General features: G+C 40.4%; 1 protein-coding gene across 3 annotated transcripts in view; it reads right to left on the reverse strand.

The window, feature by feature from the left end:
- The window catches only part of atp6v1h (ATPase H+ transporting V1 subunit H), a 44,796-nt gene that overhangs the window by 11,193 nt on the left and 18,000 nt on the right, over nt 1–15,603 (reverse strand). For 2 of the 3 annotated variants that reach the window (XM_053628168.1, XM_053628169.1), the window contains exons 7-11: nt 14,980–15,033; nt 13,870–13,967; nt 13,265–13,457; nt 2,397–2,575; nt 1,281–1,406 (exon numbers count right to left, since the gene is read on the reverse strand). In XM_053628168.1, coding sequence (XP_053484143.1) covers nt 1,281–1,406; nt 2,397–2,575; nt 13,265–13,457; nt 13,870–13,967; nt 14,980–15,033 — 650 coding nt within the window. The remainder of the gene's footprint in view (nt 1–1,280; nt 1,407–2,396; nt 2,576–13,264; nt 13,458–13,869; nt 13,968–14,979; nt 15,034–15,603) is intronic. The other variant, XM_053628170.1, reaches the window with a different exon arrangement.

A 15,603-nucleotide genomic window follows, 5' to 3' on the forward strand; every position in this document is an offset into this window, starting at 1 on the left:
CATGCAAGAAAAACCCTTGAACATCTTACAACTGAAAGAATATTGCATGGAAGAGCGGTCAAAAATCCCAGCAAGCCTGGTGGACAATTATGCAAAACGCCTACGAGAAGTGATTTCTGCCAAAGGGGGTAATACTAGATTCTGAGGCCAAGGGTGTACTTACTTTTTCCACAGAACAATATCACATCTACTGATATTTCTGTTGAATAAATGATTGAAAACGCTATTTTCCCTTGTGGGTTTGTTCAAGTACATCAACTTCATTAATAGGCACTGTTTCAAAGATGATCAAATGTTTGCTCGACCAAATATGTCAAAAAAAGCCAACAACTTCCATGGGGAGTACTTATTTTTTCACATGACTGTAGGAAGACGTGTACCATTGCTCATTCATTCAATCAGACATCATATGGCAGTAGCGCTATGCATAGAAATCATGCAGCTACAAAACACGAGCGTCATTTAACGTTCATGTGTGTCAGAAACTGCCGATCTCCTGTGATTTTCATGCAACGGTCTCTAGAGTTTAAAACAAAATGGTGAGAAAAATAAAACAAAAACAACAACATCCCGTGAGTAGCAGTTCTGCAGGCAGAAACGGCTTGTTGATGAACGAGTTCAGATTGGTTTGAGATGACAGGAGGCTACAATAGCTAACTCTGGTGAGCAGAAAAGAAACTCAGAACTCGCAACAGGCAAGACCTTGAGGTGCATCTGAGAGGGATCTGAGGCTACAGCTGGCTCAGGCGCACAAAAACAAAATGGACGGTTGAAGATTGGAAAATCATTGCCTTGAGTTTTTTTTTTCCAATGTTCAACTGTCCAGGTTTGGTGAATCTGTGCCCAATTAACCTCCTGTTCATGGTAGACATGACTGTAACCCACTGGGGTCTTCTTCTGGTGTAGCCCATCCACCTCAAAGTTGTGTGTTCTGAGATGCTTCTCTGCTCGCCACAGTTATAAGGACTGGTGTGTGTGTGTGTGTGTGTGTGTACAGAAAGAAAGATTAATTGATAGATAGATATGTAGAGAGAGAGAGAGAGATTACTTTATTGTGCATTATGCATACTTACCTACCAATGATTTTTTTAAAATGATAAAATCCAGGACAATAAATTCACTCAATTTCAATCTTCTTCAGTCCATGCATATTAGATGCATCACAGCAACAAACGTAATGTTAGCATTCATACTCGCACTCTTTAACATAGTAATAGAACATGATACAACATCAACACTGGCAATTCATTCACTTTGGTCATTTTCCGTTAGCCACCCACTTGAGCAGTTCGTAGTTTTTCTCGTTCAGCCGGACAGCGTTCTCTCTCCAAAACTTCTCCGACTTGTGCACTGGGCTCCACTCAAGCCGACCAGACTTCAGCTCGGAACTGTACTCATCAAAGGAGCTGAGCACGGATGGGAAGATAAAAGAAAGCCATGAGCTATGCAGACTGAAACAGTACGATCATTTAAGGAATTGTTCTTCGCGCTTGGTCAAACGCACAATATCATAGTGTTCGGAGTCGCTTTTATAAATGTTCTCCTCATTACAACATGCAGTCAGCTGCCATTTCATCACTGTGTAGCTACGCTCATTAACAGCTACGCCTAATATATAGGTCACCTTGTAGGTAAACAATTACTGACTGTAGCGCATATGTCACTCCACATCTATCCTGTCAATTATTGAAAAGGAACCAGACCAGCGCAGGGTCCACACACTGTTATATCAGACAGAAGTGTATTAGAAGTGTATCAGGCAGCATTGGCTTGGCAACCTGTTCTATAATTACTGGCTCATAATGGCTCATCTTTTTCCATTTGTCTTCTTGCCCTTCATCAGTGGAAGTTTTGGACCACAGTGTACTGATGTTTGGACAATTTTGTTCGACAGACTATTTTAATCCGGCAGAGTTGCAGTGACTGTTCAGTGACAGTGCTGTGCCTTACAGGAACAACCGAGCTTAAACCAATTACAAGTGTCTTAAAAAGAAGCCAGTACTGACCATGGAGAATGCAGTGATGAGAGAAAATGAGATGACAAATTAAAGCTTAAACTGAAGCCCATCTGTTACTATGTACAATTTGTCAGCTTCCTACTACCTTGAGAATGCCCCCTACCCAAATAACATCTGGTCTATGGCTTTCTCCTTCCATTAACGGATGAGTGAAATGGGACTGACAAGCTGTAGATAGTAACAGATGGGCTACAGAAGTAAACAACTACCATCAATGTGACCTATAAAATTTTACCTGACTCAAAAGTTCAGCGAGTGCAGATAGACGAGTGTACGTATATTATATTATATTAAAATATAGCTTTCTGGTGCAAATGCTAGTATGTGCCACAAGAAATAATCACAATTTGTTTGACATTTAAAGTAAAGGAATGGTACCTGAGGTCTTGGACACTTTCTCCCAGTTTCTCCAGGAGGAACTTGATGTCATCAGTAATGTCCTCATCATCATATTTCTGCTGGTCCAGATTCTCCAGCTGTTTCAGAACCTTGCACTGAATCATGGCTAAAGCGTACTCTTGACGAGTCTCCCTCTCTGCAGACTTCTCCAGCAGGTTCTATTAATGACATGTAAATTTAAGCCAATTTCATACACACATTATAGATAGGTAGATAGATAGATAGATAGATTAAATTGCCCCCCCCCCCACCCCACCCCACTATAATAAAAACATGTTTTACTTTGTGAATTTAATATATTTTTGTAAACATACACTCACACACTCCAAAAACGTTGGAACATACATACATACATACATACACACACACAATACATTAAGAGCCAGGGGGTGTAACCTTTTGAACAGGATGATCGGTGTCAATAGTTATTATTTTGTCTTCTTGGAGGGAAAAAAAAAATAAGATGCAGGACCTGGAGGATTTTTCTGAAGAACGGTGGGCAGTTTAACCGCTCAGGACGAGCAACGGACTCGTGAACAACTCTCGCAAAACATAAACAGTCGTGGATCATCCAGGTAACCACACACTGTATTAAGAATCGAGGGTATATACACTTTTGAACAGGGTAATTTTGATCAATTCAGCTATAATCTTGTCTTGAGGACTATATGTAAACATCTGTTATGTGAAATAGCGTATTCAGGACAGGACTCAATAAAAAAATAACATGGGATTTTTTTATGATCGCTCTTATTTGGTTAAGAGTATGAAGATTTTGCAGATTCTGCAAGGGGTATGTAAACTTTTGGGCACAACTGTATACATAAATACATACAACCGTATTAATCAATGGTAATCAGCTCTAAAGGCAAAAAAAAAACAAACACCAAACAGCCAGTTTCCTGCTTAGAAAAAATAAATCAAAGGGATTTAGAGTGTTCCACATAAACCACACAAAAGATTTTAATGGACTGTTTTAAGTGGACTACAGGATGAAAATACTGGGTAGTGTACTATATAAGACTGCACAAAAGCACAAATTAATTACTACCATGGTGGACAAAAAGAGGAAAAAAAATACATTATACAAGCTTCCACGACACGTACCCCCCCCCAACCCCCCGAAATGTGAGCTAAAATAAAAACTGAAGTGAGATAGATATTGGCCACTTTTACAAAGGAAAAAGGTCCTCTCCTGCCCCCAAAACCTATTTCGTTCTCATGTATAAAAACCAAGCATATCCTGAAATCCATTTCCCTCCCAAAAATGTGCTTTAACACAATGTTTTTCTATCCCATTCAGATTTTCAGCAAGGTTTGAAGCCACTTAAAACCACTTCCTGCTTTGACAAGGACATAAAAACACACACGGAATATTTAAGCATAACAAAAAGAACTTTCTTCCAATCTCCAGAATACTACTTAGCATTTGTAGACTGATGGCTGTTTTGGACTTGGCCAGTCTTAATCAATTTCATCTATATGCCTTCTAGGGAAACAAATCATTTGTTGGGGCCTCTCGGAGCATTGCGAGCGGATAATTCAAAAACCCTTCAATCAAAACTGATGCGTATAGAAACGGAAAACACGGCGCTCAAAGCGTGGTAGGCCTATCTGAGGGCACTGAAGGAAAGAATGCTAGGGAGTTTGTGACCAAGCTGCTTTCTGAACTTCTTGGTGAGCTGGACCACGCCCATCGCAGCCTGAGGCCCAAACCTTGTCCAGAGGAAAATCCACGTCCACTGATCATCAGATTTCACCGAGACATTGTAAAGGAAACGGTCTTGAAATGGGCTAAGTCCCACAAGGACATCTCTTACAAGGGCCACACACTCGAGATGTATGAAGATCTCAGCACAGAGCTGGAGGAAACGTGCGGCTTTCGACAAGATCAAGAGCCTACTATACAAGCAACGAGTACGTTTTGGGATGCTGTACCCTGCTCGCCTCCGAGTCAGCTGTAACGGAGTGGACACGGACTCGTTTTATCACCAGAGCTTTCCTAATTAAAGTCATGGACTGATACTGGCACGTTTACGAAATGGGATGGCGAACTAAACAGGTACAAGCAGCTGTAATCACTTTCAATTCAATATGGAGTTTCCATTTTATCTCATCTTTTACGACTGAGCTTAAATGAAACCAATCTGTTACACCAGGGTCCCAGTAATGTGACCCCCCCTCCCCCAAGACCCACCCTCCCCTCCTTCCTTTCAATTCGTATGTCTCCAACCCCTGTTTTTTGGCACATATACACTTTTTTTTTTTCCCCCCATCACTTGTTTTTTTTTTTTCTTCTATCTTCCTATTTCTATAACAACATAAATGACTAGTCCTGAAGGAAATACACAGGGACCAGCTGGTCACGTGGTTAAATTGATTACTTGTGCGGGGTCTAGGTGGCCACATTAAAAGGTCAAGGGTGTTTTCACACCTGAAGAACATGTTTACAGATATTGCTTTTCTGCAGGAGACTCATGTTAGATTTAATGACCAGGCCAGGCTTCGTAAGCCATGGATAGGTCAAGTCTTTCATTCAAATTCTAATAGAGGCACTGCTAGAGGCACCGCTATTTTAATACACAAACGGATAAAATTTGTTCCACATAGAGTATTCGCCCAACCTGGTGGTCGATATATAATCGTATCTTAGGGACTTTGTCCAAATTTGGCAGATGGGGGGAAGCGTAGTCATAAATGCCGGGTTATCATAGAGCATAAATGCTAGCTAATATGACAGGTGTTTGATACAAATCACCGCCTTATACTGGAAGGGGATCTTAATTATATGATTAACCCAAATTTAGATCGTTCACAGCCTAAGTCATTCGCTACGACGTCAATGTCTAAGACCCTCTCGTCTCTCATGGATCAGGGTGTGTAGACCCCTGGCGCGTCTTTAACCTGACTGCAAAAGAATTTTCTTTCTTTTCGAATACCCACCGTGTTTATTCGGGTATTGATTACTTCTTTGTAGATAAAGTTATACTATCTTTAGTTAAATCCATCCAGAACTATATTCAGCAATAATCATCCCCGACCATGCCCCACATACTTTAGACCTTTCCTTCTCCCAAAATTCGTGTAGGCAGGCCGGAGGCTGGAGGCTCAATACGGGGCTGCTGGCTAATTAGGAATGCTGTGACTATATCTCTAGTAACATTGATCTCCTTTTGGAAACTAAGAAGTCTGAAATCAGTATCGCCTTCGCTTCTACGGGAAACATTTAAAGCCTTCATACGTGGAAGGATTATTTCTTTTCACGCATACTGGATCAAAGCCAGGAAATCATCAGGAACTCATAGATAAACATTTTGGAGATAGATAGGCAAAGCGCCAGGTCACAACACCCAGGTTTGAAGACACGGCGGTTAAAATTACAAACCGAATTTGACTTACTGATGTCGAGGAAAATCAATCTTCCCAGCCGAAATCAAAAAACTTCAGAGACAGAGGGTTTGCAGATGTCAAAGAGTAACTTAACTTTATTGAGACAATAAAGGGAGACAGTCCACAGAGGGTCTGAATTATATATATACATAAACATGTCTTTATGTACCTCTCTGAAGCAGTAAAACTATCCCTAGGCGGGGCATTCACCTTTTCTTTCTAGAACAGACCAATCTCCACTGCCTTAACTAATTATTCACATCCATATGATACCTAATATTTGTGGCGCATGCGCAGTCAGTTGTATTTCCTGTAAAAGTTTTACCAGACCTGGGTTTTTTTTTTTACTGTCTCACATAATTCACCCTACAGCCTCATCTGGTACCTTCCTCCTAGAATTCTTATCTCTTCTTTTGACATCGATTTGCAAGCTTAGAGGGCTTTGTTTGGAAACCCAGTTGTGGAAAGTGTCTAATTGCTATGGATTTAGATAATGCTTCCCACAAGTAAGTCTTAACTGTTGGGTATACATACCAGATTATACCTGATTTACATATCCAAACATCAGTAAACTTTGTAGTTACACACATTGATTACACTTTATATCCTATACTGACAACCAACAAAGCTGAGTTCCTACTAAAACATCTCAGAGACAACAATCGACCTCTCGATTAACCTCACAGGTGTATGACTCCTCGAATAACCTCGTAAAGGATCCAGTTAAAATAAATTCAGAGTTCTCCTCTTTTCACCACAATCTTTACAAATCAGAAACTCGCTCAGACACCGCCGCCATTCAGTCCGTCCTCTCTCAATTAGATATACCCAAGCTAATCTCAGATACAACCAGCAGCCTGGATGAGCCTCTCAGCTTGAAGGACATAGCCTCTTGTATCTCGACCATCAAAAGTAATAAAGCTCCTTGACCGGACGGTTTCCCTGCAGAATTTTTTTTAAAAACGTTCTCCACTCAGCTATCCCTCTTATTATTCGAATTATACAATCTTTCCTTAGAACAAGGCTTCTTACCTCTCTCTATAGCCTTGAAATCGACTTCGGTATTTTTCAGGTATTCATAGAGGAGAAAGGGAACACCGGGTCTCACTATATGCAGATGATCTTTTATACGTTTCAGACCCGCTTACCTGCACGGACAGCATGATGCATCTGCTGAATGAGTTTGGTTCCATTTCAGGGTAACAGAGCGAGTGTTTTCCCCATAAACGACTTGGCAAAACCTGATTGCCACAGGTTTCCGGTACACATTTCATACTCATTCAAATCACTACACAAAGATAACTTCGTGAAATTATTGGACTGCATTAAAGGACATAGGAAGGAAGAATCGAATCAGTTAAAATGAACATCCCACCACGGATCTTGTATTTATTTCAGACCCTTCCGATTTTTCTCCCCAAATCCCTTTTCCAAGTCATCTGACGTCACTATATTCTTGTATGTTTTGGTATGGTAAACCTCCAGGCATACAGAAGGTAACTTTTCAAAGACCCAAACAGGATGGGGGCCTTGCTCTTCTGAACTGACTTCTTTTTTACAATCAGGCAGCTAACAACCAAATAAACGTATACATGGTGTAATTCCTCAGAGATTAGTCGCGGTATGATAGAAGCTAACTCTTGTGTGTCTTCTTGGCTACCCTTTCTAGTTTTCGAGCCTGATTTGCAGCGCCCCTCGAAGTACACTCAGGACCCGATTGTGCTCTCCTCGTTAAGAATCTGGAAACCGTTTCACCGGCATTTTCGATTAAAAATATATCGTCCACTCTAATGCCCATCTGTCGTAAGCATCTACTCGTACCTCCTACTCTAGATTCATTTAACGACTTAAGTAGATTTAAAATGTCTAACTCCAATCCGTTTCGCCATTTTCAATTACGTGACTTTGCCAAAACACACTTTGCTTCCTTCCCTCACCAACCAGAGAAAACGTTGACGGAAGATGTGATGTCACTTCCGAAATCACGCAGCCATATAGCCTCAATATATGACTTGTTACGCTCTTCATGATCCCTTCTTCTTTCAGGTCTCAAGGAAACCTGGGAGAAGGAGAACCTGATGAGAGCCTGTGGAGTAAGGCCCTTGCCAAAAATCAATTCTATCTGTTTTTGTGCTTGGTTCAGTCTTATTCAATTTAAAGTTGTTCACAGAATCATTATACCAAAGCACAATTGACAAAACTCTCTTTAATAACAGAGGATGACTATTTCATCAGATGCTCGCTATACCCGACAGACCATACGCATACATTTTACACATGCCCTACAGTGAATTCATTGTGGTTGCCTTTCTTCGACACACTGTCAAAGGCCATTAACATCTTTCTGAAACCCTGCCCAACAATAATAATCCCCTGTTGATGGTTTGTACAACAAGTGCCAGGCTGATGTTATTGCTTTTGCTTCATTGGTAGCCAGAAGACGAATACTGCTACATCGGAAATCCTCAAGCCCCCCTTAGAGGGCTTCTTAAAGGCACTTTAATGTCTTTCCCACACCTGGAAATAATTAAACACACCATTAGGGGATCTGTTAGCTCAGTTTATAAGACATGGAACCCTGTTCTCACTTTTGTTGAGACATTACCTTCACTGGAGATTTGAACCCACCCCCCTCTGTTTTTTTCCTTTTCTCCCCCTGCGTTTCTGTGGGATAATTTGGGATGGGCAGGGGTAATGGGGTTTTTTTGGTTATATGCAGATTTTTACTCATCTATCATTATGTGTTAAAAACCATCTATGTCTTAAATATTGCAATTTTGGAATTTGCTCAATATAATGTTTTACATACGTACATATATATAAAAATCAAACGTTGAATGAATGAATGAAAATTTTCTTTCTAATCACTAAACTGACTCAGGGCAAGATATTGGTAACTACAGTGGATATGAAAAATCTACATGTCCCTGTTACAATTTTAAAAATTGGTTTAAAAAAATTAAACCAAGATAAATCATGTCAAATCTTTAACATGATTATAACAACCAGCAAAAGTTCAAGTGAAAACAAAGAGAAACAGTTTAGGAGGGGGGAAAAAAAAAGTTAACCAGGTTGCATAAGGTGTCCACACCCCTAACTAATACTTTGTTAAAGCACCTTTCGCTTGTAATACAGCACTCACGTCACAGAAGTGTGCACACCTTTCATAATGGGGCATAATGTGACTATGCTCAGAATGAACCAATCACATTCAAACTCATGTTCAAAAGTAATCATCATACACTGGTCATCAATAAAATAATACTGATCAACCCCAAATAAAGATGTGACATCTGTTTGTGTAAGATTTTCCAACTGCTGAAGCCATGGTCTGCAAAGAGCTTAGGAAACAAGTATGGGGATCTCATTGACAAAACGTATCGATCAGGAGAGGGGTAAAAGATAATTTCGAAAACATAAGATGCACCACTGAACACCGTGAAGGCAGTCATCAACAAATAGCGAAAATGGAGCGCCGCAGTGACATTACCAAGAACAGGATGTTTCTCTAAAACGACGAAAGTGCAAGACAAAAACGTACCAGGGAGGCTGCCAAGAAGCTTACTGCAACATTAAAGGAGATGCAGGAATATCTGGCAAGTACTGGTCACTCCCTGCATGTGACAACAATCTCTTATATTCTTCACGTGTGAGAGCTAATGGGTAGGGTGGCTAGACAGAAGCCCTTTCTCACAAAAAAAAAAAACACAAGTCTGCCTAAATTTTACCAACTCATATGGCAAAATGTGTTACTGTCTGATGAGACAAAGGTAGAACCTTTTGGGCATAGTTTTAAAGGTTTGTTTGGTGCAAAAACAATAGAGCTTATCATCAAAAAAATTACCATACCCATAGTGAAGCATGGTGGTGGCAGTACCATTCTATGAGGCTGCTTCTCTTCACTTGGGACTGGGGCCTTAAAGATAGAGGGAATCATAGATAGCTCCAAATATCAATCAATTTTGGCACAAAACCTTCATGACTCTGTTAGACAGCAGAAGATGAGGGGGGGAAGAAAAAAAAAAAACTCTAGCACGATGGCAACACAAAGCACAAATCAAAGTGAACAAAAGAATGGCTTCAGAAACAGATCAACCTTTGGGAAATGGCTCAGTCAGAGCCCAGATCTAAATTCTATTGAAAACCTGTGGAGGGACATGAAGCTGTGCTTACATTTTGATAGATCTGGAGCATTTTGCCAGGAAGGGTGGAATAAAAACGCCAAATGAAGATGTACTACCAAGTTGGTAGACTCTCACCCAAATAGTGTGGGTTAATCAGGTTACTGTACGTTACTTCTTTTTTTTTTTTTTCTAAAGAGTCTCTATTTGTCTCACACTTAAATTTTATTGGTTGCTAGATAGAAGGTGAAAAACATCCCAGACGATTTATCATGGTTTCGTTTTTTTACATAACAAAATCCTGCCATTTGAACAGGGGTGTGTAGACATTTTTTATATCCACGGTGTGCAAACAGCGTCTCAGTGTTGCCACCACAAGCTGCTCACTAATTTTGTTGGGGCACCAAGCAGCTGGCAGCTCTCACTGCATCTGACTGAAACCAATAATAAGCAACACCGCACAGACAGACGAGAGAAAGCAAAATCCAGGAAGGTGATTATTAGGTGCTATAATTGCTTGCTCTGGGCAAATGCTGATTGAATTCATATTGGTGGTATTATGCAAAAAAAAAAAAAAAAAAAGGGCTCGGACACAAATGACCACATGAAGCAAAGACGTGCCACCCTTAGAGACGTCAGGATGCGTTGTTAATACGTGTGAAAACGACAGCAGGAATATCTAAGAACAGCAGAAAGCAAAAAGAAAAGCCAAACAGATTGAGCGGAAGCCGTCACCTTGAATTATGGCCGTAATGTATTTTTGAGAGAACCGTGTTAGCATATTAATCTGTCACACAGGAGTGCAGCTAAAGGGAAGGCTAAATTGAGAATTGCGGTAAGGCGACTTGACAGGCCGTGATATACCCTTTAATAAGATGCACTGTGTACCGAGGAGGACTTCAGAGAAATTACAGATGTCAAGCATAGCACTTAGCCAGACAGTTACTAATGTTTTGCACAAGAAAGTTGGAAAGTTTAACTCTGGACAGGCATGCGGTACGACACTGAGAACTAGGTTTTCAGGTTTTTTCATGAGGAAAAAAAATTGTACGTTTTTTGTAAGATTACAAAAGATTACAAGCTTCGTCATTTCCACTAATACCTGAGTTCTGAGCACAATCGTTAGGCGCATGCAGAGAAATGCGGCAGAGCAAAGACGCCTTCAAAAATTATGACATGCAGGTGCTTCTACGTTTATAGAAAAAAAAAAAAAAAATCTAAAACTAAACTAAAAGTCGATACTGTCTGAAAAGTAGTGCGTTATTTAATATGTTGCTTTATTTATTTATTTATTTATTTATTTAAACAGACGAACAAATTATTTCTAACGTAAAAAATTCTGTTGGAGAAGTAATTTTTTAAAAATCCAAAAATGATACCGTACTGATTCAATAATGCAAAAGACGTAAATTAAGCATCTATAACATTTTTGACTTATAAATAAATAAATAAATAAATAAATAAATAGGGTGACCTTTTTTTTCCCCACAGTACTGTATCACAGGTCATACCTACGCATTTTACTGATAACTACCGACACGTCTCTCTAGAATTCTGCCCAAAAAATAATAATAAAAACCCAGGAAGTACGTATAACGACAAGAAGACGGACAACGGTATCATTTTAACCCAGGCTTCGAAACGAAAGCCATGTAATTATGAGCGAGGACAAAGACAGTCCCGTCAGTTCATCATGTTAATGAGCTCTTAAGCAGATGAAATGAATGAAATGCTGAACTCTAATTCAATACTCTCAGAAACACAGACAGTGAATTCATTACCAAACATTAATGCCTGTGACGGCTTCCAGCTTTCAGGGCTAAATTAAATACTAAATGTCACGCGCATCAGGCCGGTGGTATGTTTCCCCTCTCTGGCTGTAAGGTTTTAGTGCAGGTGCACCTCTCCCAAGATGGCGCTTGTTGATAATAAGTGGGAACTAAATCAGATCTCACCAAGCGTACAAGGTAACAAGAGGTTGTGTGTGTATAGCTGTACGGGTGTGCCTCTGAACTGCCAATGCCATTCACAGAAGCAGTGAAACGGGTCAAATGATTCAAAAGCACACTATTCCGTATCTTAAATAAAGAAAATAACGGCGTATTCTGTCATTTCATAATGAAGCCTCTGGAAAACGATAAACCTTTCTAGACTAGACAGATGTCGTTTGAAGACTGCCAGCATACAGAGATGGAAGAGAAACAAAGGAGGGTCTAAAAATAAATAAAATACATTATCCTTAAGCCACAGTGTGAACTACAATCCATTTATCACCTCTCTACCCTGCCAGCAAGGGGAGATGAGAGGGCATTCGGATAACTAATTTACAGGAGAGAAGAGAAAGTGTTGCGCAAGTCTAATATATCCTCACATTAAAATAATGTTGTCTGGGTTTGTTTTTGTTTTTTTTTTTTAATTTCCCCCGCAAATGTCGTGTCGCCATGATGCAGCTACGAAATAAATAAATCCTGCGTTCTCCACTACCGAACACGAGCTTTCCAATTACCATGGTGATTTCTTTATCCCAGATTAAATCATGTCTGCGGATTGAACCGGGGGCCTTGTATCGAACGATATGATACAACACGCTGTACTCTTACATCCCTAGTGCTTTAACACTGGCCGTTTTTTTTTCCCCCTCGACCACCAGCACACATTTTATCTCATGGGAAGAAGCCACAAGGCAAACAGATTATGGCTGGTTTTAAGAAAGTGCTGCCACTTGCCTTTTTTTAAGGAATTTATTTCAGAAAAAGGTAGAGTGTTCAATACTTTTCTCCCGTCTCGTTCCACTTTATTACACATAACTTCATTCATGCGCTTTAACGTTGTGAATTCTTTATATTTCCGGATTTCTTGAGTTAATACTGGTGAAAATTTCTTGTGAATAGCCTCAGTGGAAATATATTTACTGAAAAAAAAATGTTCAATACTTATTTCCCCTACTCTATATGATGAGACAGTCCCAGTTGAACACACGCAGCACCGATTCTCTTCATTTTCTGACTCCAAAGCTACAGCAAAAGCAAACAACCTCTTCGCTGCCACAGTCAAAGCAGTCTTTATTACTGCTTATAATAAATCTAATATAGATAGCAAGCTATGCAGGTTGCTTAGCTAATAGTAGCCAGGACTGGTAAGAGCGTTGTTATGGTTACAATGTGTGTGTATGTGTGTCAAATCAGCACACACTGGCCCTCTGCAAGTGCGTTACTCTTTACTACACTACTATCCTATGTCTAGGTCACTTCTCTTTACTATAGTAGATTTTTTAGCCCCGCCCCCCACAATAGATATCTCAGTTGGCGGTGTACTAGGTGGTCGAGGTGTGCGTACCCTGAAAGCGGCAAGAATGATGCGGGTGACCTTCTCTTTGACGGACTCCTGCAGAATGTCGGACAGGGCGGGCACCACGTTGTAGCGGCGCAACTGCTCACACAGCTGAGGGCCGAAGGCCAGAAGCCACACGCAGAAGATCATCTGGTATTGCAGCTGGAAGCCACACTTGTTACTCAGCACTGCCGTGATGCTAGAAGAAACACAGCACACGTACTCGTGATGTACTCTCATGTTCGGCAAGTCTATCTGCACACGTCAACACGGTCACATGGAAGAGGTGAGCGACTGGCGCTTTCCTCCAAACGTTCAGAAACATCGGACAATGCTGTGCGGATTGCAGTCTGAAAAGATGCAGGGTGTGTGTACTGTTCAACCGGCCGAAATGATGGGGGCTGAACAGAAACAAATACTGTGGGGAAACTTGCATTATTCGCATGACTGCTCATTTACTGTCAAAACAAAATGCATTTTAAATACCTCTGTGGTCTCATTTGTGCTCCTCCAGTGGCTATCAGTCTAAGGTCTTACAATTAAGGTATCTGAACGCTCCTAAACAATGAATAAGAAATGGAAGGATTTACATTTTAAATATCGAGTCTTACCAGTTCACGCCATCGGCTTCGACCCAGGCAAACCTATACTCATTCACCCTCAGCATCAGCTGCAGGCAGCCAGCGACGCACTGAACATACTGAGAGCTCTGTGCGGGGAAAAAAAAAACAACACACACACACATACACACAGACAGACACAAACGCACACACAGATTGACATGCACACGAACATAGACAGACAAGACGACACAGTCAGAAGATGAGCAACGTCTAACAATCCACAGAAGCAAGGGAAAAGGGAGTATGGGAGAAGGCCATCTTGTGTAGGAGTTAGCAAAGAGAACACGAACACAAGGCCACCTAAAGTAACACAATCCTTTCGCATTCGTTTATGCACGTGCAAGACCTTGGGAGAATCTTGAACATGCAAATTTAAAAGTGATAGACGGTCCCACAAGGCAGTAGAAACAAGACAGTGTTGTCTGCAACCTGGATGAAGAGAGATTAGCAGAGTAGCTGAGAGAAGAAATAAGATTCAATTAATCACTGCGAGTGAGAGAGAGAGAGAGAGAGAGAGAGAGAAAGAGAAAGAGAGACACAATGACGTTACAGACCAGCATGAAGGAATTATGCATAAAAGCCGGGTGCTCAAGAAAAAGAGAAAGGTTGTGAAGAACAGAAAATTAGTGCGCTGAGATTTCATGAGTGCTGGCAGGAAATTGAATTAGGGGGCCAGCTTGCATCATACCAGCAGATTAATGAATGGGATGGGAAAAAAAATCTATTCATATTACGACTACTAAATTCGAGTTAACCAATAGAAGTCTGTGAACCCAATCTTCCCTTGTTCCTTTAACCTACAGAGGCAATGTCAGTTGGAAAAAAACAAAAAAAACAACAAAAAAAAAACAACCAGGAGAAAAAGTATTAATTTAATCATAAATAAAAGTAAAATATATATATAGCCCACAAAAGCACTGCATGGGCTCAGATGAATAGAGACTGGAGCGAGAGTAGCTAAGGAGCATAGCTGTAGTGGTGAAGGGGAAATCGAGTACAGGTTGATTGAAAGAGAGATGCAGCAGAGGTCAGGTAATGCCGTGCTGAGCACAGACGCCCTTCTGAAAGCTGACCAAGACCTCTCTGTGACATACTCACTTCACTGGGAGAGATGGTTCCTGTTCCGGTTTCTGCACCTGTACCATGTAGTTTCTAACAACAGATAAAAAAAAAAAGAAAAGAAAAGAAAAAAAAAGAAAAGCACGTGTGCTGAGATAACAACTTAAATGTTTATTTAAGCAAGACTGGATAATAGAAATCTATAGGAGTATACAGGAATTCATTATGGAAGAAAAATCAGGGGCATATATATATATATATATATATATATGATATATATATCCTGTTAATCTTTGTACCATGTGTCCATATTACAAATGTTAATTGTAATATTATTTATCTATTGTTTATCTGTGTGTGATCAGGCTAAGCTCCGCCTCTCCCCAGCAAAAAGAAAATATAGAGGGAGAGAGAACACAAGAGTTTTTCATTTATGCATATTCTATTTGAAAAGCATACACCGAGTACCCAAATGATGCCCTGTCTGTGGTTTTTTTTTTCCTTCTTGAAAACCATTCGCGCCCCCCTTCCGATCTCTCCGCGCGCCCCCCCCGGTTGAGAACCACTGTTCTAGCATGTACCAGATTTTCCTTCACAGCTGCCGAGTGCACAAGCAGGAAATTCTATTCCCTGACTGACATTCACAAAAGAAAACGTTTTATT

This window comes from Ictalurus furcatus, chromosome 7, assembly GCF_023375685.1.
Source record: "Ictalurus furcatus strain D&B chromosome 7, Billie_1.0, whole genome shotgun sequence".
NCBI lineage: Eukaryota > Metazoa > Chordata > Actinopteri > Siluriformes > Ictaluridae > Ictalurus > Ictalurus furcatus.